The 24515-nt window shown below is 40.4% G+C and overlaps 1 protein-coding gene across 2 annotated transcripts in view; it reads left to right on the forward strand.

The window, feature by feature from the left end:
* Positions 1 to 1419: 1419 nt before the first annotated feature.
* Positions 1420 to 24515, forward strand: part of abcf3 (ATP-binding cassette, sub-family F (GCN20), member 3) — a 37033-nt gene continuing 13937 nt past the window's right edge. Inside the window, exons 1-12 of one of the 2 annotated variants that reach the window (XM_030775748.1) lie at positions 1420 to 1501; positions 3071 to 3218; positions 3391 to 3467; positions 12475 to 12530; positions 12644 to 12741; positions 19963 to 20085; positions 20452 to 20718; positions 21793 to 21873; positions 22028 to 22087; positions 22360 to 22416; positions 22528 to 22550; positions 22641 to 22696. In XM_030775748.1, coding sequence (XP_030631608.1) covers positions 1429 to 1501; positions 3071 to 3218; positions 3391 to 3467; positions 12475 to 12530; positions 12644 to 12741; positions 19963 to 20085; positions 20452 to 20718; positions 21793 to 21873; positions 22028 to 22087; positions 22360 to 22416; positions 22528 to 22550; positions 22641 to 22696 — 1119 coding nt within the window. In that variant the 5' untranslated portion in view covers positions 1420 to 1428. Of the gene's footprint in view, positions 1502 to 3070; positions 3219 to 3390; positions 3468 to 12474; positions 12531 to 12643; positions 12742 to 19962; positions 20086 to 20451; positions 20719 to 21792; positions 21874 to 22027; positions 22088 to 22359; positions 22417 to 22527; positions 22551 to 22640; positions 22697 to 24515 lie in introns of those variants that run through there. The other variant, XM_030775749.1, reaches the window with a different exon arrangement.

The following is a 24515-nucleotide window of genomic DNA, read 5'->3' on the forward strand; positions in this document are numbered from 1 at the left end:
GAGAGCATGCCTAGAGGCATGAAAGCTGCAATTAAAAATCAGGGTTATTCCACCAAATACTGATTTCTGAACTCTTCCTAAGTTAAAATATTAATATTGTGTTGTTTAAAAATGAATATGAACTTGTTTTCTTTGCATCATTTGAGGTCTGAAAACACTGCATCTTTTTTTTTTTTTTGACCAGTTGTCCATTTTCTGCAAATAAATACTCAATCACAATATTTTTATTTGGAATTTGAGAGAAATGTTGTCAGTAGTTCATAGAATAAAACAAAAATGTTCATTTTACTCAAATTGATAATTTTGCAATGGTCTCATTTTTTTCCAGAGCTCTCTCCCTCTCTCTCTCTCTCTCTCTCTCTATATATATATATATATATATATATATGCATATATATATGCATATATATATATGCATGTAGATGGACAGATAAACATAAGCCAAAGATCAACCAAAGCTATTTAACATTGCATTCTTAGCACCTCTCTTAGCACACTTCTTGCTTTGTAATTTAAGGCCCCTTGGATTTGTAAGACGCACCTTCAAAATGCTGAGAGAGCATATTAGTTTATTTAAAATATTGCAACTAAAGCATTTAAGAAGTAATTTGTGCCTCAGTCAACACTGGATATCCAAGATAATGCAAATCCCAAAACGCTTCAGTTTACAAATCTTTTTTCCCCCTTTCTTTCTGTATTACTTTTTTTCCGCAGAATTTTCAGTTTTCTTACCTCTAAACACTCTCACTCATTATCTAAGCCGCTTATCCTGAGTAGGTTTGCGGGGGGTGCTGGAGACTATCCCAGCGCTCATAGGGGGGCGGGGCGAAAGGCGGGGAAACACCCTGGACAGGTCGCCAGTCCATAGGAGGGCAGACACACAGACAAACACACTCACACACACATTCATACCTAGTGTCTCCAATTCACCTATCCTGCATGTCTTCGGACTGTGGGAGGAAACCCACGCAGACACGGGGAGAACATGCTAACTCCACACAGAAAGGACCTCGGGAATTGAACCCGAGACCCTCTTGCTGTGAGGCAACAGCGCTACCCACTGCGCCACCTATTTCAGCATATAGAAACCTATGAGAGAGACTAACTGAATGACTACAACAGCTGCAGTATTATGGGCTGATGATAACTGAGAAAATGTTTTCATCAAAGTTTTGAATGAAAAAGCACGTCTTCTTCCTGAATACTGCTAGTTCACATGAAAATGATGGGATACTGCACATAGTTTCGACTGCCACAGGACCGCTGCCAGTAGCGTTCGTTTCCTCTTGAACTGAAGGAAAAAGAAAGCGTCTGGCACGCATTTATTCATTCCGACTCAATTAAGTACTACATTTCCCGGCATGCTTTCAAATACATAAATAACAATGTAAGCACATGCGCAATCTGTGTGCACGGGACCGGTGTATCATGGCGACCTACGTGGATATTCTAAACAGCGAGTTTCCTGAAATCGACACAGAAGTCTTCGATTATATCACCGGTAAGAGGACAGTTCATCATTTTACAGTGCATACAGCTCGGTCATTTTAGAGGGTGTGAAGAACGTGAGTGGAGTGAATATAATCATTACCAAGACATGTAAGACAGAATGTGCCTTTGGCTCGCTATGATGCTAACCGAATATAGCCTGATAGCTATCTGGCAACCCCAGCATGCTCATGAACTATACGAAGGAAATTCACATGGTGTAACGGGGGATCTCTGGGAATAAGTGTGGGATTAAGCGTCAGAGGGATTTAGAAAGAAAACAAACAAACAAAAACTACAGTGCCTTGTCATGGATATGTATTTTGTCGTGGAATAACAACTAATAGTGTATTGCCGTACATACTTCAATTCAAGGAGTGTGCTGAATCACACCATTATACAACACTTTACACACTCATTGGAGAAATTTATGATTGGATGGTAGGGTGGACACAAATAATTTCTAAACTAAAACTAACACTGTTGCTGTTAGTTGTTCATGGGGACTTCGCTTTCATGCATGTTTTAAGACATTTCTGAAGGAATATGGTGATCAGATAAATACACATATATATGTATTCAGTAGTGTCATTCAGTGCCATTTTGTGAGTATTAATCTTCATTAATGGAAGTTATCAGCTCTCTCTTTGCTTTCCTTAATTACTCACATACCATATAACAAATTTCTGATGTTGCTGTTACAGGCTAAACACGTGCTGTTTTTTTGTCTTGGAAGACTCCATACGTTTCATTGAAGGTGATAGTATAGGTGAACCAAAATAACCAAGTTATTCAATAATACAACCCTAATGATTACTTTTCTGAGGGAAAAATTAGTTATGGAGTTGTTGCCTAATTATTCTATTAAGTTTGATAAGTGACAAATATTAGCTTTATCTTGAAATGAGCTGCAAGCACAGCCAGACAAGCATCAAAAAGTGTCTTCACTGGGAATGGAGGATGTTTTGATCAAGTAGATCCAAGTGAGATGAAATTGGAAGTGAAAATGTTTTTACATGGCCAAAGCAAAGTTTACACTCAGCTGCATTTGAAATGTCTGCCAATGACACTGTTTCTAATAATATGTTAGATTTTTCTAATAATATCTACCACAAGCAGATTTTAAGACTGTTAGTAAAAATGTGAGACTGTTAGTAAGATTGAAGGAGAATGCTTTACTGCTTCCTGCAGAGAATGCTTTACAGCAGGTAATGTATGTGGACAATGGTGTGGGAGGAAGTGTGTGCGAGCTCGCAGTTTATGTTGACGTAATACAATTTTCTTTAATTTGTGGTTAGGAGAACAGCCGCTGATGGCACAGGGAACGTTTCACGTTGTAGTTGCCCCCCAATAGCAAGGACTCATAATTATATAGAGGCATAAAGCTGCTCTTATGGTGGAGGTGATTCCCACTTTGATACTTCAGAGTCCATATTGGAAATGTATGTGTACTGTTGCTGACTTAAGACCATAACAAATTTTAGAACTTTTTAATACAAGACCTCTTTTGATGTGGATGTTTGATTATTCCTTGATTTGCTTGATGAATCTTCATATTTCTCATGATTATGGCACGGTACAGGGGTGCTGGATAGTGGTGGCTCAGATTTTGAAGATGGAGAGGAGGTGTTTGATGCCATTGGAGGGGTTCTTCAGGAAGTTTCGGCCGACTACAAGAATGAAGATGACATCCGTGGAATTTGTCTCCAGCTGTTTGATACTCTTAAGCTGTAAGTGTCTCACTGTCTCTCACATTTACATACACTTTCCTGTACTTTCTCTTTGATTTACATACACTTTCCTGTACTTTCTCTTTGACGCACAAAGTTTAGTCAGCCTAGAGTTAGAGAGGACAAAGAAGTAAATGCTCTGTAAAGCTTTCTCTTGCTTGCTGTCCTTCAGGAACAATTGCCATTCAGATCAGAAGCAGGTCCTATTGAATGCTCCTGTGCAGTTGTCTCAAATCTCTGGAGAGAATGGTAAGTATGTCTCCTAAGTCTCTCCTCAATTTATATCCTGCCTCCTCTTTTAACCACAGCAGTCACTCTCCTCGATTAGAATTAAAGGATTGTTGAGTTCTAAAACTGTCAGCATGGTTTTCCTGTGACAGTTATTGATCTGAACCTTCTGTAGCAAAGGCAGTCGACATCTTTACAATCTCCGGCTCAACGGTTGTCCTCTCTTTTTAACTGTCATCTTCTTATTTTGATGTGGCCTGGTGGCATTTCTCTCAGTTTATTTTCTTTTTTTCCCAATTTGTTTAGTTTCAAGACACAAGCTTATGGCAATTTCTCGTGTGGCATTTGTTTTTTAATTCTGTCAAAAAATTCTGTAACTCTGGTTTGGTCTGTAGATTTGGTAGTTAGAGTGCCCTGAGAGAGATCTACATTGCAGTTTTGAAGCAAAATCTTTATTGCATTTCTGTAATGGTCCTCAAAACTGCTGGGAAAACCTCCCTCTCTGTTGCTGCTGGGATATAATTCTGTCTGTCTATTCTGTCTGTTATTCCATCAAAACTATGTTATGCACTTAATTTCCCACTGTTCTCTATCCAAGTCTGTGTTATCGCCTGCATAGCACTGACTAAGGCTGCGTGATTTGGGGAAAATATCTAATTGTGATTTTTCTGACAGATATTGCGATTGCAATTTGATTTGCGATATAATTTTTTAAAGTCAAGATTCAATTCAATATTCACTGTGTAATAGATTTAAAATATGTGGTGGAGCATTACCACACAGAGATGCTATCAAAATTTTAACTGCACTATGTTCTAATGAAAGGATGAGCACTTAAATATATGAATTGCTTCCAGCCAGGGTTTCCATTACCGTAATTCCTGGTTTACTGTCCAAACTGTCCAATGTTGCTTCTGGCTAAGCGGAGGCCATTTTTCTTCACCACAAATGTAACTGTAAGTGCACAATCCGTTCTGCAGATGCGCGCACTGACGGTTAGGGTTAGTGTTAAGGGATGGGGTTAGTTGACTTTTGCGCAAGCGGGCGCATGTGCAGAACGGATGGGGCAGCTGGGATGGATTGTGTACCTACAGTAACGTTTTCCTTGAGTTTCACGTATTTGTTGTTGGTTGGCGTATACGCAGTTGCCTTGAGTCACTTATGATTGGTGAGCTTGACTGGTACATGAGGAGGACGGCACTTCTGATTGGTGAGCATGACTGTAACACAAGGATGTCGGGATGAATTTGTAAAACCATTGACACGACAGTTTAAATCCTGGGTCAGATGCGCTACATAATGTATATTCTAAATTGCAGCCTTTTTCAGTTTGCTAATTGCATCATCTCAAGTTGAAATCAATTAATCGTTCAGCCCCAGTACTGACTACAGTGTGTTAACAGAATACTGACTTTACTGTGTTAACAGAATACTGACTTCACTGTCTTAATACAATACTGACTTGACTGTGATAACAGAATACTGACTACACTGTTTTAACGGAATACTGACTTTGCTGTGGTAACAGAATACTGACTGTACTGTCTTAATAAAATACTTACTACATTGTGTTAACAGAATACTGACTTCATTGTGTAAACAGAACACTGACTTGACTGTGTTAATAGAATACTGACTTTACTGTGGTAACAGAATACTGACTACACTGTGTTAGCAAAATACTGACTACTAGTGATGCATAACCCACGGGTTGGGTGGGCTTGGGTAAGCTTCCTAGAAAATATCACAGGTTCAGGCGGGTTGGGTCAAAAAAAGACAAAGCAGCGGTCAGGATGAAAATAAGGAACCGCAGGACCTAATTGCAGAAGTCACCCACCAAGTAGAGGACTTCAAACAGCAGCTACAATGTGCTGACCAATGACTGACTCAACCAGAGCGGAGCTCCACTCACTCCATCCCCAGTTCAGCCTCTGGGCAGCAGAACTGGAAAGTGAAAAAAGACAAAAAGCCCTTGTCGAGGACACTGAACACAAATACGGGGAGGCAGAGTGTGCCTTTCTTGAGTCTCTACTGAGAGTCCAGGAGGAAGAACTTGTGGTGCTGAGGAAAAGAACAGAAGGATAACACACCTCCCTGGAGCCCAAGCTTAGCCCATCAGGCACCTATCATAGGAGTACCCCTGTGTCAAGTCACCCCTGAAGGAAGAGTGCCATTCGATGCCAGCAGAGGGCCCAAAGAGTGGGGCTTCACACCGGCATCCACAAGGAGTCCCCAAAGCCCCATCTTGTCTCTCCAGGGCCAGGGTACTGCAGTGCTGGCCTCCAACAGAAACCAGCGTCCATTTTGGGAGACCACGCCTCCCTAGATGTCATAGCCATTACAGCTGCTAACATTGACCCCTTTGACCCCTCAATGAGGAATACTCTGTGAACTCATATCTCAAGTTTCTGTCATGCTTCCTTCCTGCAACAGAGGACTGATGAAGATGAGATCAACCTGTGGAAGCGGAAGCCTTCCTGGACACAGGAGCAGAAGTCTCCCTCATGACGCATTCACACTTCAGCAAACTGCTGACAGGCACATGTGAAGGAGCTACCACTGCAGCTTCAAGCCAGTGATCTGAGCTTTAGAGCCTTTGGCAGCATACATTCACAACCAATCAGGGGTATGGTTTGGCTAGAATTAACACTTGGGTGATTGGCAGTCAAGCACCCTGTCTATGTGGCCTGCCACAAGGACACATTGCTTTTCCTAAGCTGTTTCCAGCCCCTTTTTGACTGCCATGAAAACATACTATGGGGTTCACTACCGTCCACTGACTTTCAGGGTAATTCCCCTCACTCACATGCCCTGATATGCAAGCTTTGAGTGATCTCAAGACAAACCACCCCGATGTGTGAAGACACTGCTGTGAACCTTCCCAAGCTCTCTTCCCCGAGAGCTGCCATCAGCAGTTCCACAATGGACGACAGGTGTTTCCATCACAGCATACTCTAGCCAAGAATTGCAACCACCACAGAAGAGAGGTGGAAGCAGAAGAAGAGTCTTTAAAGGAGGTACAGCTCAACTTCTTGCCCATGTCCAAGAGAATGACTGGTCACCTGTTTCAGCAGAGGAAACTGCAGCTCCATTAACAACTTGCTTGCCCTGGCAAGCCAGCTTGTCGCTAATTTGCCAGGTCAAAAAGAGGGAGTGTTGAGCGGCAATAGGAGACAAGACTTTTTACATTGCAGTCCATGGGCTAATAAATGTTTGCTGATTATGATATTAAACTCAAATTCACCCTTCCTTAACACCTGTCCCCCTCATTCCTCCTCTGTGTGCATGTCCCTTTGATCCTAATTTCCCTCCTCCATGGCCTAAGCCCACCTTTGTTCATCAAAATCAGAACTCAGTAGTCGTAACACCTAACAGACACCAGGTTCGACGACTTATCTTTTCTGATGAATACCAGATCACCTCAGTGGGTTGTTTCCTGTGGGGGTGGCATTTGGACCTGAGTCCAGTCAACATTCCCTCACTCAAACTATATAGAACAAAAGAAAATGAAATTAACCTTTACAAAATTACTGAATAAATGCGCATATTGAAGCTGTAATCAGTTGTATAGCTGTAAATGTGCTATAGGGCTTTTAGATAACCTTCACCAGGTAACCAACAGCTGATTCTCAAGCTGTCAGTGAATCTAAGCTGTTTGCAATAATAGAGCAATCATATTTGTTATACAGGTAGACAAACAAGGATATGAGTCGGCTAATATATTTTTTCTGTTCCTTAACTGGAAAAAGTTATTAAAATTGTGCTCAGATTCAGACTTCCCAAATTCCAAGGAGTGTCTCCTCCCTCTCAGCAGAGACACCCCCAAAAGGATAGCAGTCAAGTTGAGCTCTGGCTGTGCCAACTGTTTTGTTGTCAGTCTCTTCCGCTTGTCTCTGCGAAGAATCATCCCAATCTCTCCACTTTGGAAGATCCACAACACTAAAAGACTCTCCTGGCACCAACGTGAAGTCTCGCTCACAGTCTTCTACAGTAAACCTGAGTAATCCCAGTCTCTCCTACCTGAACATGGCTGGGCCTGCTTCTTTTCCTCTTCTCCTTTCCTCCCCTTCCTTCAGTACCCTTTTGTGTGTAAGTAACTCCACTAGAACATCACTCAGATAGTTCACTTTGGTTAAGCGTACCTCCTCATGAGTAATAATTCATACACACATAGTTGTTCATTCATGCATACTGAGGGTAGCAAGGATATTGTTATTGCCTGTTGTTAGTTGTTGGGTCTTCTTGTGTGTAGTTTAGATGCTGTGGAACAGTATGTGTATGTGTATGGTGAATGTGCCTTGGTTCTACCTAAACTGCAATTTATTCAACATTAAATTCATTCTCTACCGTTTGGATTTTATTGTTGTAATAAATGTTTATGTTTGCATTTCTGAATGTTGTGATCCAGGAATTTGGTTATGCAGGATATTATTTAATAGAGCCCGACCAATATAGGATTTTTCAGATCAATGCCAATTTCGATATTTGAGGATTTAAAAATCCGATAATATATCAGCCGATACTCTTTGTTCTTGTCGTTGTTCAGAAAAACATAACATAAACAAAGAGTTTCCCTAACATTTGTCATGTGTAGTTATTTAAGAATCCTCACCAAGATAACATGACACAATGCAGTTTAAAAATAAACCTGTTTTATTGTCATAAATAGTACTTTGAGCAAAAGTACAGCAAAATATATTAAAGTTTTGATAAATAATGCAGTAAACTGATACAGTGACCTAAAGTGACCTAACGCTGCTGTTGAATGCAGTACTACATGACTGTCTACGTGACTTTGGGATTACCCACTACATGTTTGAAAGAGAGGTTAGATAACTTTGTCTGGCTGCCAAGCCATGTTACATACTTGTTCAGCTCACGTTTGTTTACTTGTCCCCTCTGGTTTAATAATTTCCAATGCACCGACTTTAACTATAGACATGTGAGTCGCAGGTATATTTACCATTGCTTCATTTAGGCAGAATAAGTTAAACGCTATAGCTTAACCGCTCATTAACATTCGTGGTCTCCCACTGATAAACATGGCATTAGCTAGCTTTGTGGGTAACATAATTTAGCAATGGACAGTTTTATCAGCTGCTGTAAGCGATGTTGCCAGAGAATTTTTAGAAGTTATGAGGGAGAAATAATAGGACTGTAGTTTGTTTACTTGCTAGAACTGCCATGCTGTTTCATAAGTAAACGTACAATCAAGTCTGTCAACAGCTTAGCCTACACCACTCAACTGCTGTAACGTTAAAGATAATTTTGATGTCTGACTGACTGTACCGGCTATCACGTTACTGCATCAAAACCAGGCATTGCTTACATGAATGTCATAACATGGTTGAAGGATCCAGCTCATGTGGGCCGATAATATCGATTTATCGGTCGGACTCTAGTATTTAATATATGTTAAGGCTAATGAAGAGTTTGTTTGAATAATTTCTAGGTTCAGTGTTCAGGGCACTGAGCTATAAATAGAATTTTCTAGAATTACTGTAATTTCACTGGATTTAGGTTCTGAGATAAAGTTATGGTTACAGCTAAGTGATATTAGTATTAATTGTAATATTCATAGTGAACCATTATCCAGAACTGATCCACACCATTGGCACAACATAGCCAAGTCAGGTTTTCTTAATCCAGCCTGTTATGTGTTTACCTGAAAGGGCCTGATCATTTCTCATTTCTCCACAACAGTGGTGTTACATTGCATTGGCAGCAGACAAAAATCAAATATAAAGACGTTGTATGTGGTAGTAGGTGATTACATAAGTGATTTAGTATATATTTTCCTTTGTTCCAATCTATATGGATGAGAGATCTCCAAAATAGTACAGGTATTTTGTATAGCTCTTGGTAATGAAATGAGGAAAGTAGGATAGGAGAGCCTTGTGCCCCTTGATAACGTCCTTGTAGAGAACAGGTAGCAGAATACTGCGCAGGCCTACCATAGAACGTGTCCCAGGGGTCACTTCCTCTGACTCATCTGATCTTAAAAGAGCATCCCTAATAATCAATGTTGCAACGGTTTTGTACTGAAACCAAAACTGCATTTCCCTCAAATGTGATGCCAAATTAGAGGGAATACACATATACTCAGTATAGGAGAACGTTGTACACTATACTTTTGATCATTAAGAATAACAATTATAATTGATTCCTCCACACTGTTTTTTTTTTTTCTTTTCAATTCTCTCTGTGAGAAAATGAATGCATTTTGTGTTTTATTAGTAGTGTGTATGCTTTAGAGTGGACAATACTGAGTGGACAATTACTGTAGCTTTGATGACAATGTCAGCCTTTTTCAATAAGAACAAAACACATGGGGCTGTTACTTAGACCAGAAACGGCGTGTTATTTTGTTGTATATGCATCCATATGAATGAGGAAGTAAAAAAAGTAGATATAATACAAGAAAATATAAGTAAATATGATCTCTAGGCTTTTATAAGTGGGGACTTGTTTTTATTACACTGAAGTAGCTGCACATTGAACTGAAAAAGGTCATAACAGTTGATTGTCATTTTGCTGTCACCCTGTGTTTAATTTTCTACTGATATGGCATTTACGATAGTCCTGTTCAAGTTCAGTTGTCTTACGAATTTCTGAAAGAATATCTTCAGTTAACATGTGCCCAGTCTTCATTTTGTTGCAGTCAATTTCTCGTGTAAGAACGTTAAATTTAAATGTACTTAGGATTGCATTTACTATATTTCACTGATTGTCATGAAGAAAAGCCTTAAAATAAGTGTTCCTAAAAGTTGCTCTCATCTATTTTTTTTTTTTTTTACTTATTTCCTAAAAGGAGAACTTCAGAAAAGTACTGAAGATTAGTTTCCTTTCAGTCTTATTTTTGAATACTTATTATGAATATGTTGGATTTCTAATTTTTTCAACTGATAAGAAAGAAAAACTTAAATTCTGATTGCAGTTCAGTTTTATTTCAAGCCAAACCATGATACAAATTGAACCATGGCCCAAAATCCAGACTGTGAGTTGGGTGTACTGTTACACCTCTATAAATAATATAAATTATTCATATAAAAGAGATTTTCACAGCAGCAGAGCACAAACCACGTGCATGTGGTAGAGCTGTAACAATTCGAAATGTTGCTGTACAATTAATTGTCTCAGAAATGACTGCAGTTAACAATATAATTGTCTCTTTTGGTCATATTTAATTATTTATTTATTTATTTGATTTTACTAATTAATAATTTTGGTCAAATTATTATTATTATTTATTATTTATCAAATGAAAGTTTTTAATGAATCCCAGGATACATCCTTTGGTTTTTTCACTGTTATGTGACCCAGATAATGTAATAACACAAGTACACAGCCTATGAAAAGCTGAACTCAGTTGGGCTTGCAGACTCCCCACATTTTGACATGACCAACGGGACAGTGTCAAGTCCTTTTTCTTTTTTTTTTCTTTTTTTTTAACTTACGCTAAATGAAAACTCTGCCAGCTTTACCAACGCTAAGTGCAAACCAAACATCTATCAGTTTAATATTATGGGCATTTCTCAAAGGTACAACACTGTTTCTCACAAACTGCCCAATTCTCTTTGGATTTTTAAAGTTTGAAGGTGACTTTGACTTTGCTGTAAATCAGTGTGGGCGGGACGCCCTCTGATAGGATAGCTACTTTTCTGTCCTGCTACATTGGACATGTTTGATGGATGCAAACAAAAGAGTGACCATGCTTTGACCCATCTCATGAGAAAAAAAATGTTTTAACCAATGTTCAGCAAAAAAATCCAAAACAAAACAAAACATGATCATGTCAAAAAAATCACAGTTAGGCAATCATAATTGTTACAGGCCTAGCATATGGTATGAAGCTCAATAGGAATGCTTCATGTAAACTATTCTCTCTGTCAAAAAGAAGTTTAAACTCTCTTTGAACCATGTAAATTTATGTGCAAATTTTTATGTTTTTGTGTTTCATTTTCCAAATATGTTCATTATATATGCCACTTTATGCAAGTTCTGAAGTTCTGCAGGACTCGAAACTGATGAGAAAATGATGAGTCTTCAAGAATTGGTTAAGAGCTCAGTTTTACATGTGCTCTTGTAGTTATGATTGGTGTAGTGCTTGGCTTTACATGTGCTCTTGGAGTTGTGGTTGGGTTAGAGCTTGGCTTTACATGTGCTGGAGAGGTGAGTCCTGTAAAACCTGCTCATAAGTAACTAGTTTTGTGACAGGATTGCCTGTGTGACAAATCTGAAGTTTGCTCACTAACCCAAGAGTCCTACTTTCTTTTCCAGCCCTCAGTAGTGTGTAAATACTTATATACCAACGTAAATACCAAACATGCTGTCTTTCTCATATTATTTGAATAAGTATAAGTAGAACAGTATCTCTAGATGCTGACCATCTTTTCTGTTGGTTGTTACAGAACAGCTTTCAAAAGGCTTTGTTTGGTGTTTGCATTTTGATGTTGGAGGGAAGGGGGGGTCTCAAATCGTTTTACGTTACTATATTTATAGCTTTTCTTTAACTGAGGTGTTAAATAATGATGGCCATTTCTACTTGTTTTATCTAACGCATTCTTTGTGTGTGTGTGTCTGTGTGTTTGTGTGTGTGTGTGTTCAGAGACTTAAATTAAGCACAATGTAAAACATATTGAGTTGTTTTAGTTTGGTTGGGCTGTTTAGTTTGTTTGGTTTTTTGGCATTCTTAGTTCAGAGACAACAAAAAGGAGCTCCTTAACAAACCTTTTTTCTCGAACAGGTTTTAGATATATGCCTACATAACCCTTATGCTTTAGTAATCAAGGCTTTATTGTGACTGTTAATATGGTCTGAGACATCATGAATATGTTTTCACACTGATTGACCCATAGTATGGCGTCAGACAGTTATTATCGCAGAGATTTTACTGCTCTAACAGTGACTGTAATGCTGTAGCCTTGTGAACTCGCCCCTTTCCTCCTTGCACTCTCTGAGCTTTTCATACCTGCTCAATTGAACACATCCAGATATGGGCACTCATAACTTTTCTTTCTCTCTTTAGACTCTGCCATTAACGACATGCAAGGGATTTGGATGATGAAACGTAGTCAGAACACGGTGAGATGACACATCTCTGTAACTTAAGTTCAAATGTGTGTTCAAATGTTGATCAATTGTTTATTCCTTGACATTCTGTTTTTTGTATTTTTCCACTGTCTTTGCCACTACAGACAGTGGATGCAAAAAAACTGGAGAAGGCTGAGGCCAGGCTGAGGGCAAAGCATGAGAGGAGGAGTGAAAGAGACTCACAAAAAACTTCCACTCCTTTGTAAGCATCACAACCTTCAATTTTTTTCTGTTGTTAAAGTCATAAATTTATGATCATGAACTGTGCGTGTTAAAGATCCCTTAGGAAATTTTACACTGCTAGAAAGCTTTTGGCAAACCAATTCGTCCAAAAAGTACCAGAGCCACAATAAAAGAGTTATCACAGTTATCTATCCTTAGACCCTACTCTGCTTGGCATTCCTATAATGGTCGCATATCACATAGAGAGAATTAAAATTCTGGAAATCAAACAAAGAGTAGGAAATAGCATCATGCATGCTCTTAATAGAAAAGTTCTCCTGGATGCCGGATCCAGAAGTTCAAGATCACATTTATTTTTGTAGCACTTCTTACAATCAAAATTGTCTCAAAGCAGCTTTACAGTGATCAGTACCTAAATACCCAGTGAGCAAGCCCAAGACAACAGTAGCAAGGAAAAACTCCCTAATGAGGTGAATAGGAGGAGGAAACCTTGGGAGGAACCAAGACTCAACAGGGGGAGCCCATCCTCCTTTGGCTAGCACATAGACATTTAAAATGTAGAATGAGTCCAGGGTAAATAGATTCAATGGTCTGTACAACTATTTGCAATATCTGATTTGTTCACTGTATAAAAGAGTTAATATACAAGGTTCAAGGAGTTCTAGGTGGTATCAGATATAGATCAATTTGATAACTAGGCTAAGCATTGTTCATATCAGTAAGTTTAAGACCAACTGTATGGTGGTGCAGAATGATTTGCTTTGCTATTGTTAAAACTGAGATTTAGACATGGTTATAAGGGACAGGCTGTTCTTGGTTCACAGTCAGGTTGAATTAGCATCACAGGCGGGCCTCTGGCTCAGAGCAGGGGCCTGCAGAAGGGACAGGAGTATATAGGCCTCATGCTACTAGCAGATGCTTGTGACCTTGTAGACCTCAGAATGCATACCCCAGTGTTAGGGCACAGAAGTGAAGGTAAAAGAAAAGAAGGAACAAGATAGTTAAGCAAACTGAAGCATGCAGTATAGTTGTTATATGTTTTAGAATTATTTTGATTCTGATTCAAGTGCAGCACTAGCACTCTGGCAATCCTAGTTAATGCAGCGTTGGCCCAAAAAACAAAAGAGAGGGGAGCAGCAGCAGGCCGCATAGCCATTTGGGGTCCTAGAGACATCGACAAGTCTCCATTCCATTGTCAACAAACTTGAGTGATTGGATGTGAGTAGAGGAGACAGCATCAACATATCAGTACACCAAAACACTCCATGACTATGGTTAAATGCCTCAACCACTTTGGCAAAGATGGTTAGCTATATGCTAGGCTGAATAGGTGGATCTTTAGTCTAGACGTGTATGTTAGCAGCTGAATTTTATAATCAATATGAAACCTAACAGATAACCAGTGTGCATGGGATAATATTGGACTAATATGTTCACACTTCCTGGTTCTTGTTAGAGCCCTAGCTGCAACATTCTGAACGAACTGAAGCTTGTTTATATACATGACAGGGCATCCAGCTAATAGATCTTTATAGTAATCTAATCTAGATGTTATGAATGCGTGAACTAACCTCTCTGTATCATGCAAAGCCAGCATACTCCTTATCTTGGCTATATTGGCTCTTGGCTATAACAGGAGGTATTAACTGGTCATCCAGTCTTTAATGTCCCTAATACAATCTGAGAGAGATCACCTGGTTTTACAGATATTTACGGTTGAACTTAGTCGTTGGCATAAGTTCAAGTTTATTTAAAGCCCGATATCACTTATTACAATCTCAAAGGGCTTTACATGCCCACAGGATTACAACAACCAGAGCAGGGTGGCACCCCCTGACTTGATCCTCATAACGGGCAAGAAAAAACTCCTCATATGGTGTAATTAATTCAGACAGATAGGCTGGTGCAAGCCCATGGAGAATTTTAAATGTTAATAGGAGGACTTTAAAATCAGCCCTCATGTGAATTGGGAGCCAGTGAAGGGAGGCCAGGACAGGAGTGAGTCCTAGTTCGGGTCAAGATTCTGGCAGCAGCATTCTGGACGAGCTGAAGACTTCTTGTAGTAGAGGGGAGTCCAGAGTACAGAACATTACAGTAGTCAAGGCGAGACGTGACAAATGCATGAACAATGGTTTCTGCATCAGCGATACATAGTAGGAGCCTAATTTTGGCGATATTGCGGAGATGATAAAAGCCCGTTTTGGTAGTGTTCTTGATATGAGTGACAAGCAAGAGACTAGAGTCAAAAATCACAAGGTTTTTAGCTGTGGAATTTTGCGACAGAATGCAGTTGTCAAAATTTAATGTAAGATTTTTAAAAAGATGCTTATGCGCAGGAGGACCAATGACCAGCATTTCAGTCTTGCCTGCGTTAAGCATCAGGAAATTTGAAGACATCCAACTTTTAATAGCACAGAGACACGCCTCAAGGTTAGCCAATTCAGAGAGGTCATTGTGCTTGATTGGTAAGTACATCTGAGTATCATCAGCATAACAGTGGAAGCTAATGTTATAGCTGCAAATAATATCTCCCAGAGGGAGCATGAAAATAGAGAATTGGAGAGTGCCAAGGACCGACCCCTGAGGGACACCATAGTTATGCTCTCGGTACTCAGATGTCACATTATTATAGGGGACACATTGCTTTCTTTCTGCGAGATAAGACTTGAACCAAGAGAGCGGCAGGCCACGAATGCCAGTTTGATTTTCCAGGCGCTGTAACAGTATGGTGTGATCGACTGTGTCGAATGCTGCACTCAGATCGAGAAGGATAAGTGTTGAGGTATCACCAGCATCCATGGCTAGTAATAGATCATTAGTCACTCTAGTTAGTGTGGTTTCAGTAGAATGAAAACACCTGAAGCCTGACTGAAACACTTCAAGGGTTAATCAAGGCTGTTTTAAAAGCAGAGGGTAGAACGCCCAACTTAATTGACAAATTTTAAAGGTTGAGGATTATAAGGCCGAGGACCGAGAAAAGTTCTATGTAAAGTTTAGGAGGTAGGGGATTGAGCAGGGAAGAGGCTGGTTTAGCAGAGTGCACCAGTTTGGAGAGCACGTCTAGGGAGATCAAACTGGGTTAAAGAGTGCACATCCTGATTAGGCTCTGGGGCAGCGATGGAGAGTATACCGGCGCATTGATTTCGTACACTAATTTGAGTATCACCATGGATGTCTATTTTTTACAAGAAAAATTTGACAAAATCACATGCGGTAACAGAGCTGGACTGAGGGGAGTGATTCTGGGTCAATTTTGATACTCTATCAAATAGGAATCTTGGGTTGCTTTGTTGAGATTAATGATTTTTGAATAATAGGCGGATTTGGCTGTGGAGAGGGCGCATTTATCAAGCTATCATGCCCGGCGAGGCGGAAGACTTCCAGTTTAATGGCGCACCAGTTTCATTCTAATATTCTACACGCTTGCTTCAGCCACACGTGTATCATTATTAAACCGAGGTGTTATATATTTACACCTATTTTTTAGCATTAATGGTGCTACCATATCTAATGCATTACGGAGGGCACAGTTTATACTGTCTGTCAGATCGTTCAAAGACCCTTGTTCATCATTGAAGGAGGTGAGGGCTGCGGGAAGCAGATTAGTGAGAGCGGCAGTGGTGGAAGCATTAATGCAGCTACGAACCACGGTAGAGACTACAGGAGGAGAGGGGAGTGTGACCTGGAAGATAACAAGAAAATGGTCAGAGAGGGCAGTGGAGTAGCAAGATACAACCACATGAGAGATAGTTAGGCTGCAAGGTAGAATAAGATTTAAGGTGTTGCCATTGGAATGAGTGGGCCCGCGGACGTATTGGTTAAAGCCAGAAGTGTCTAAAATAAATGTGAATGCTGTATTAAGAGAATCAGAGTTGTTATTGATGTGGATATTAAAATCCCCCATTATAAGGATTTTATCCACCGTAGTTATAATGTCAGAGATGAATTCAGAGAATTCATCTAGAAATTCACTATAGGGCCCAGGGGGCCAATAGATCACTACTATAAGGAAGGATGAGGTAGTGCAGGATTGCTTCATGGAGAGCACCTCAAAGGAGTCAAAGTTTGGTACGTTAAAGATGTTAGGAGAGAATTCAGTGTTATAAATTAGGGCTACACCCCCACCTTTCTTCGCTGCTCTAGCAGCATGTGAAAAGGAATAGGTGAGGCTTCATTTAAAGAGAAATAAACATCTGGCTCCAACCAAGTTTCACACAAACCCATCATGTCAAGGCTAAGATTAGTGATCAGATCACTGACCAGCAAGGCCTTATGGGAGAGCGATCTAATATTAGTAAAAACTTCAGGGTTATCGGGCTTACAACGATCAAATCAGAAGAGGGGGTCAATTGAATTGGAACTAAATTGTTGTGAGATATGGATTGTCTGGATCTAGACCGAAGTGACCTGTGTGGGCATGAGAGTACACTAATAGGAAAAGCTAGATTGCTGCTGATGGAGAGATGACCATAGTGCAGGTTATGTTGTGCAACTGAGGCAGAATGAGGACCAGGCTTAAACAGGGAGATCTCTGAGGGAGTCTCTGCTGAAGCCTCTCATATTAATTTAGTCATATTAATCTAAGCCTTATGTTGGAGGAGAGGAGTCATTGACTCATGGGACTCAGCAGCCTCTGAGGGCTTTTCCTTAGCAGGTTCTCTAATCACCTGCGACCTGGCCTGCTCTGGTGAAGGATGTCATAGCTGACTTAAACATCTATCTATGTTGCCTGATAAAACAGTGGCGCCAAGCCCATTAGGCTGCAGGCCGTCTGATTTTAGCAAGCCAGGTCTACCCCAGAAAGAGGGCCAGTTATCTACAAAATCGTATCCCTGATCCACACAGAACTGCTCCAGCCAGCGATTCAGTTGCACTAATCTACTGTATCTTTCATCATTACCTCTAGCTGGTAGAGGGCCAGAGACAATTAATCGATGCCAGCACATCTTTCTGGCGAAGTCACAAGTCCTAGCTATGTTGACCTTTGTGAGTGCCTCATTCTAATATCATTGGTGCTGACATGAATAACAATGTTGCCATAGCTGGTGTCTATGGGCTGTGCCTTATCGATACAGCTATTCCTGTTTGTCAGCACTCTAAGGTTAGCTTCTATGTCGGGAGCTCTGACCCCAGAGAGACAGGTAACAGTCGCTGGCGTTGCTAACCTGATCCCTCGGGTCACTAAGTCCCCTATAACTAAGGTACGGGGCTTGGTGCGATCGAGGGAGGCAGAGGACCCAGGCCGGCAAACAGGAGAAACAAAAGTAGCAAAGCAATTCATTACCGGGAGCGGTTGTGAGTCAGGCCGTACAGATGACGGCTGGCGTCGGCGTCGGCGTCAGCGAGACCTCCTGCCACTCACGACCGTAACAAACTCCTTTTCTGCCAGTGAAACTGCACTAATGGGAGAGACTGAGCCGCTAATCGGCTCAGAGGCTAAACTAATGCTATCTGGGGTGGCCGTCGTACATATAGTAATAAAACTAGAACTAGCGCTACCTTTCTCTAGCTGACAGACACGTCTCTCTAGGAGAGACAACTTCTCTACGAGAGCGAGGCAGAGAGAGCAAGACATAGTGGCAGGCAATGAAAGGTAACATTAACGTGAAGTATCAACACACTACTGTTGTGTAAGTAGGGTTAGCAAGAAGGCTAAGCTGGTATTAGCAAGCCAGCAGCCAAACAGTAGAAAAAATGTGTTGAGAGGTAACGCTAACGAAGCAGAGACACAGAGCGAGATTAAAACAAGTACAAAACATTACAATTGCAGCAAAACGTAATTGTTAACGACAGACCGTAGAGCAGTAAGGACAATCAGCACAGCAGCAGCAGCAGACTTGCACAGGTACGAACCGGAAACCTGAAACATACGTCACAGTCCACAGGCATAAAAACGGAAGTTAATGCCGTGCTAACGGATAATGTCTCCTAATGGTAGCAAGTACAAGGAGAACAATAAGGGACCTAAAACAGAACCTTGTGGCACACTGTATTTAACCTGAGAGATATCTGACAGCTCCTGGTTTACACTTACAAAGTGGCGGCGATCTGTCAGGTAAGATTTAAAGAACTCCTCCTGGATTCTTGATAGAGGAGTTCTCCAGGGGGGTATTCCAGAAAGCGGGTTTAGTGAAAACTCTGAGTTAGTTAACTCAGAACAAGTAGAAAACCTCCTAATAGAAGAGCCTCATGGCTTTGTTTTGCTAGGAGAATGAAGCCATAGGACTCCTCTATTAGGAAGTTTATTACTCCCTCTGAATTAACTAACTCAGAGTTTTCACTAAACCCGCCTTCTGGAATAGCCCCCTGGACTCTTAATTGGAAACTGCGAGCAGCAATAGGCTTCCAGCACCTTAGCTGCTTGTAATGCTTGTAAACCTCACGTAAGCAGAGCAATAAATCATTTGTAATAAAGAAATGTTGTAAGTGTAAGATTTAATATTTGAGCCATGTGTTCTCATTTTAACCCTGTTTTCAGCCAATCTGCTGTTTTTTATCATGTGAAGTGAAATTATAAATAAATAAATAAATAAATAAAAATTAAACAATTCTGTTTAAAAAAAAAAAAGGTCAAAAGGGTGGAAGTATAAGATTTCATGCAGCATTTTTCATTCCTTCAAAGAGGAAACTACCAGGGGTTGCACAGAATACTTGGGCAGTTACATAAATTCTCAGTCAGAGTCCTTGGTAAACAAGAGTAAGGATGGCGACAGCAGAAAAGGGTGAATAAATTGTTTGTTTGCTTTACTGTTGTATTTCACTGTGCAGATTTCGTTTTTGCTCTCGTTGTGATGAAATAAACATGCAACAGTTGTTGTGGACGGATTTCTCAAGGATGGTTTTAATATCAAGTTTGTCATATAGTAGACTAGGCTACTACACTAACAAATTAATGCTTAACAAATTAACAAATTAATGTTGTTAAAAAATACATGCAAGCAAATATGACTAATTTCATTTTTAAGTCAGTTAGGCTTACAAATGATGACCAGGTTTTACCAAATTTACACCAAAAAAAAAAAAAACAGCTGTTATATATCCAAACGCAATAAGAACACTTAACGGAGAAATAATTATGCATTTACAAATTTACCCAGGTTAGTGTGGACCACCTACTTTGTTGACTGAACTTTCTATCTTGAGCTACTGTAGAAAACTGTCATGCACTGAGTATCAAATGTGTCACTGAATATCAAATGTGATGTAACTGTCATTTTGGTCTTTCTTTCTGTTTCTCGAGGGTTTTGGAAGAGGCATCTGCTAGTCAAGCTAGCAGTAAGAAAGACAATCGTGTGGACATGTCTGGGAAAAATCGTAGCTATGATATTCGCATTGAGAACTTTGATGTATCCTTTGGGGAACGGTGAGTGGTCTTCAGACGCTTTATAGCAACTTATTTGCTCTGGCTTTACACGTCCATCCTTTTCTCATCTGGCCTGTCCCTTAGGGCTTCATCAACCTTATATATCTCTCCAAATATCTCACCAGATCACAATGCACAAGTATCTCTTACTCAATCAGTGTTGTTCTTTTATATTGGGAAATAAGTGAGAAAGCATTGGTGTGAGTGTGCCTCATATTTAAATGTGAAATTTGTTTGTTTAACTCAACAGTAAATATATTCATGCTTTTCAACATTCATTGATGAGAGGAATTATCTGGTGAAGCTGGTGAATGTCATCCTATGTCCGCGACATAAAGTACTTAAATGATGGGAACTGTGCTTCAGGTCTCTGTTACAGGGAGCAGAACTGTCCTTAGCCAGTGGCCGACGTTATGGACTGGTGGGCCGTAATGGGCTTGGTAAGACCACGCTGCTGAAGATGCTCGCAAGTCGTAGCCTGCGTGTACCTCCTCACATCTCTATCTTACACGTGGAGCAGGAGGTAGCAGGAGATGACACACCAGCACTGCAGAGTGTTTTGGAGAGTGACAACATCAGAGAAGAGTTGCTGAAGGAGGAGTGCCTGCTAAATTCTCGCGTTGCAAACGGAACGTATGTTATCAGACTCTGTCATTTGTAGAATTACTTAGTACTGCAGAGAAGAAAAACACAAGGGGCTGCCTGTATTGGCTACTTGAGTAAAACTGTAATCGTGACAGCTACAGGGAATAGAAGGTTGTGCCTGTCAGAGCCTGTCGAACAATGTGCACTGTATCCGGTAAACTGAGCCTAACTAAGTGTTTTTTTGCAAACAAACAGCATATAATAAACATTCATTAGCATGCCATGTTTTATTACATAGTGGACAGGACATTATATTATGGGACTACTATAAAGTACAGACAGGACCACAGCTATATATTTGACAGGTACAGTGATATTGGATCTCCTCACTAAGAGGTACATGATACACAATAATAACCAAGCCAGTGCTGAACAAGATATGAAAAATAGATGAGTTCCAAGCAGAGTGTTTACAAAATTTTGAAACAGTGAGCTGGTGGTAAAACTATCCCGCCAAAGGGGCTAAGGGACATGCCCACCCAAGAAACAATTGAGAGCTTGTTCAATCTCAAGGATTCTACAGTGTCATTGCCTTGTGAATGCAGGAGAGGAGAGTGTCTGGACTTGTTCAGGTCTCAGCTAAAGTGGTGTTTCTGATGAAAACTGTTTTTATGTGAGAAAGCAGGGGTCATGTCATCCACTGTGCGGAAGGAGAGAATGTGGTTTGTTTTAAGCTCAGTTCTTTCCACAAACACACCAGTGTACAGTTATTCATTCATTCATTTGTTCCAACATTAATTCCTTTGTTGAAAGGAATGTTGCCCAAGCAGTACCATTACATACTTCACAGAAGTTATGATTTATAAAGAGTCTGTGTGGTTCTTTGACCTTGTAAAGCAGAAACAATTTTTTTTTAATTAATCCATGTAAGCAGTAGGCATTTTGTAGGAGGATAAGGGGGGGATGCCATCCCCCTTGTTAGAAAATGACCAAAACGCATCCCCCTTGTTAACTTGCCATGCCCCTGTATACTCTATAGAGTAGTGTCAGTGGCCATTGGGCCGTCCCCCCATCAAAAAATAACAAATCACCTACTGCATGTGAGTCTTTTCTTCCCCTCAGGGCAGATGGTCAGGAGAGCATTCGTCTGTCAGAAATTTATGCTAAGTTGGAGGACATTGAAGCTGATAAGGCACCTGCCAGGTATAAGACATTTTTATTCCCTTTTTTATTTCCTTTTTGCTGTCGTGCATTTTATTTGAATATCTGGTTTAACTTGATCAAGCATGAGATCATATATCTTTTTTACATATTCACCTTCTCAGTCCCACTCCGTCTGTTTTATTTACCTTTCCAGAGCCTCTGTCATTTTGGCAGGTCTAGGGTTTTCTCCTAAAATGCAGAAGCAGACAACCAAGTGAGTTTGGTCTATAAAGACCAACATGTCCCAAAGTTTTAGTTTCACTGCCTGTAATAAGACAGCGATGCTTGTTTTGTTGTCGATATACTGCCTGTAATAAGACAGTGATGTGCATTTTGTTTTAATTTCACCACTCGTAGAAAGACAATGATGTTTGTTTTGTTTTAGTTGTTTTTTGGTTTCACTTTACATATAATAGGAGAGTGGTATGTTTTGTAGTTTTAGTTTCACTTTACCTATAATAAGAGAGTGATATGTATTTTGTCCAGGGAGTTTTCAGGTGGCTGGAGAATGAGGTTAGCGTTGGCCAGAGCCCTGTTTGCCAAGTAAGTCTGTCCTTCCTAATACTGTGGTTTATCAGTTTAAAAATATCCTGTTTCTGTGGTGCTGGCTTAGCTTGGATTTGTCACCATTTTCTGTTTGATCTGTTGTTTTAGGCCTGACCTTTTATTGCTTGATGGTAAGTGAACATGACATTTTGAATATAGTGCATGGTCTTTTATGCTGAAAATACATGTAACATGTGGTATGTAATGTGTGTCTTGCGCAGAGCCCACCAACATGTTGGATGTCAGAGCTATTCTTTGGCTGGAGAACTACTTACAGGTAAGTTTCATCCCATTACAAGATGATTTTTTTTTAATATTTGAAAGCTGTAAGCAAACCTCTTTAATTTTGAAACTATTATGTAATTGTAGCTGGCTACATCAGGTATGGTAAACTTGATGAATGTTGGATTCAGCTTTGTGCTTCCAAAATGACAACATTTTGTGTGTGTGTGTGTGTGTGTGTGTGTGTGTGTAGGCATTTCTTTTCCCCTTTAAAGATATACCTTTATATGTAGGTGCTCCTTTGCACCTTCCAACAGTTTTGTAAGTACCGAAGAGTACGGTCCAAGAGTTTAGAGTGTGAGAATGCTTTGAATGGCGCTGGAGAGTAAGGCCAAAGTGTTTCAGTTCCAAACCTGTCTGTCTCTTCTGTAGGTGCAATTGCAATCCTAACACAGAGACACCAAAAGATGTAGGTGTGGTAGGATCTATAAATCAGTCTCATAAATCAGTCTCATAAAATTTATTAACCATTAATTTCGATGTTCAATATTTTATTAATTAAACAACTAAGATTAATGGGATAAGCTAGCTGTAACACTGTGCTACAGTCTTAGAGAGCATTGCAGTACTAATGTATTGCAATTACACTACTAAACCCATAACACTCATGAACAACCAGGTTGAAGGTAATTGGGAGTGCTTTGATGGCAGAGGTTGGCATTCAGTAGATACTGCGGCAGAAACAGACAGGACAACAGTTTATTTCAATGATACTATTTATTAACATAATCAATACTACTTGGCAAACCAATACTGATATGGTACAATCAATAATCAGCAGCAAATAGAATGATCAAAGGGTAACAAAATGGTGATGAGTCTATGTACAGGCATTCAGTGTAGAACTGAATGAGTGTTAGACCAGAGATGAGTGAGTGTGTGTGTGTGTGTGAGAGAGAGAGCGAGAGAGAGAGAGCGCGTGCGTGTATGTGGGCGTGTGCCCAGCTGCGCACTGAAGAGAGAGGGAGGAGTTCTTTGGAGAGAGGCTGTGCGCAGGCGCACAGAAGAGAGGAGGAGGAGCAAGGGAGAGAGGCTGTGCGCATGTGTACAGCAAGAGGTATGCGTGGTATGAGGATTTAGTGCGCAAGCGTGTGTGCTGGGCACCAACTAGAGTGGGGGTGGCAACGAGAATCGCATGTGTGCGAGAGACCAAAGAATGCCTAACTTGAGAGCTAGTCTCAAGTAAGTAGGCCCTAAACTCAACAACTCTACCCAACCCTTAAGTCACGCTGCAATCCCAATGTTGGAGGTGTGCAATCAGAAAAAGGGAGTTAGAGAGAGAGAGAACGCATGCCAGATCTATCCTTCACAAGAAAATAATAAACGGCTAAAAAACGCATCGTACATGAAATACAGCGTGTACATTAAAATCATAAAAGAATTCAAATGATAACACTTTCTTCACGTTAACTGCGTGTGATCTTAATACTAAAGTATGCCCAGATGCCAGCCTTACTTTGAATAGCTCATTGCGTGGCGACCGAAGGTGCGTCTTTGGTAGCCTGATGAGCAGTGCGATTCGCAGGTCCAGGGAGAAGTTCCTTTCCTTGTCACTTGAAGATCTTCGGGGCTCCGTTACTCGTCCGATGATCTTTAAGGGTTCTTGATTTAGTTCGTCGACATTTAAAGAAGTAGAAAGGGATCCGGTCGCCTTTTCTTCCGTCGATTACTGTGTGCGTTACAGTGTAACTTGCCGGTAGAAGTTAAAGTTGCAACTGCGCGAGAGAAAGTAAATTAAACTTTGGTTGTACAAATGTCTCGCTTCTTTGTTACGCTGTCCTTTTCTTCGGCAGAGAAAAGAGACACCCGCTGAG

Source organism: Chanos chanos, chromosome 5, assembly GCF_902362185.1.
Source record: "Chanos chanos chromosome 5, fChaCha1.1, whole genome shotgun sequence".
Classification (NCBI taxonomy): Eukaryota; Metazoa; Chordata; class Actinopteri; order Gonorynchiformes; family Chanidae; genus Chanos; species Chanos chanos.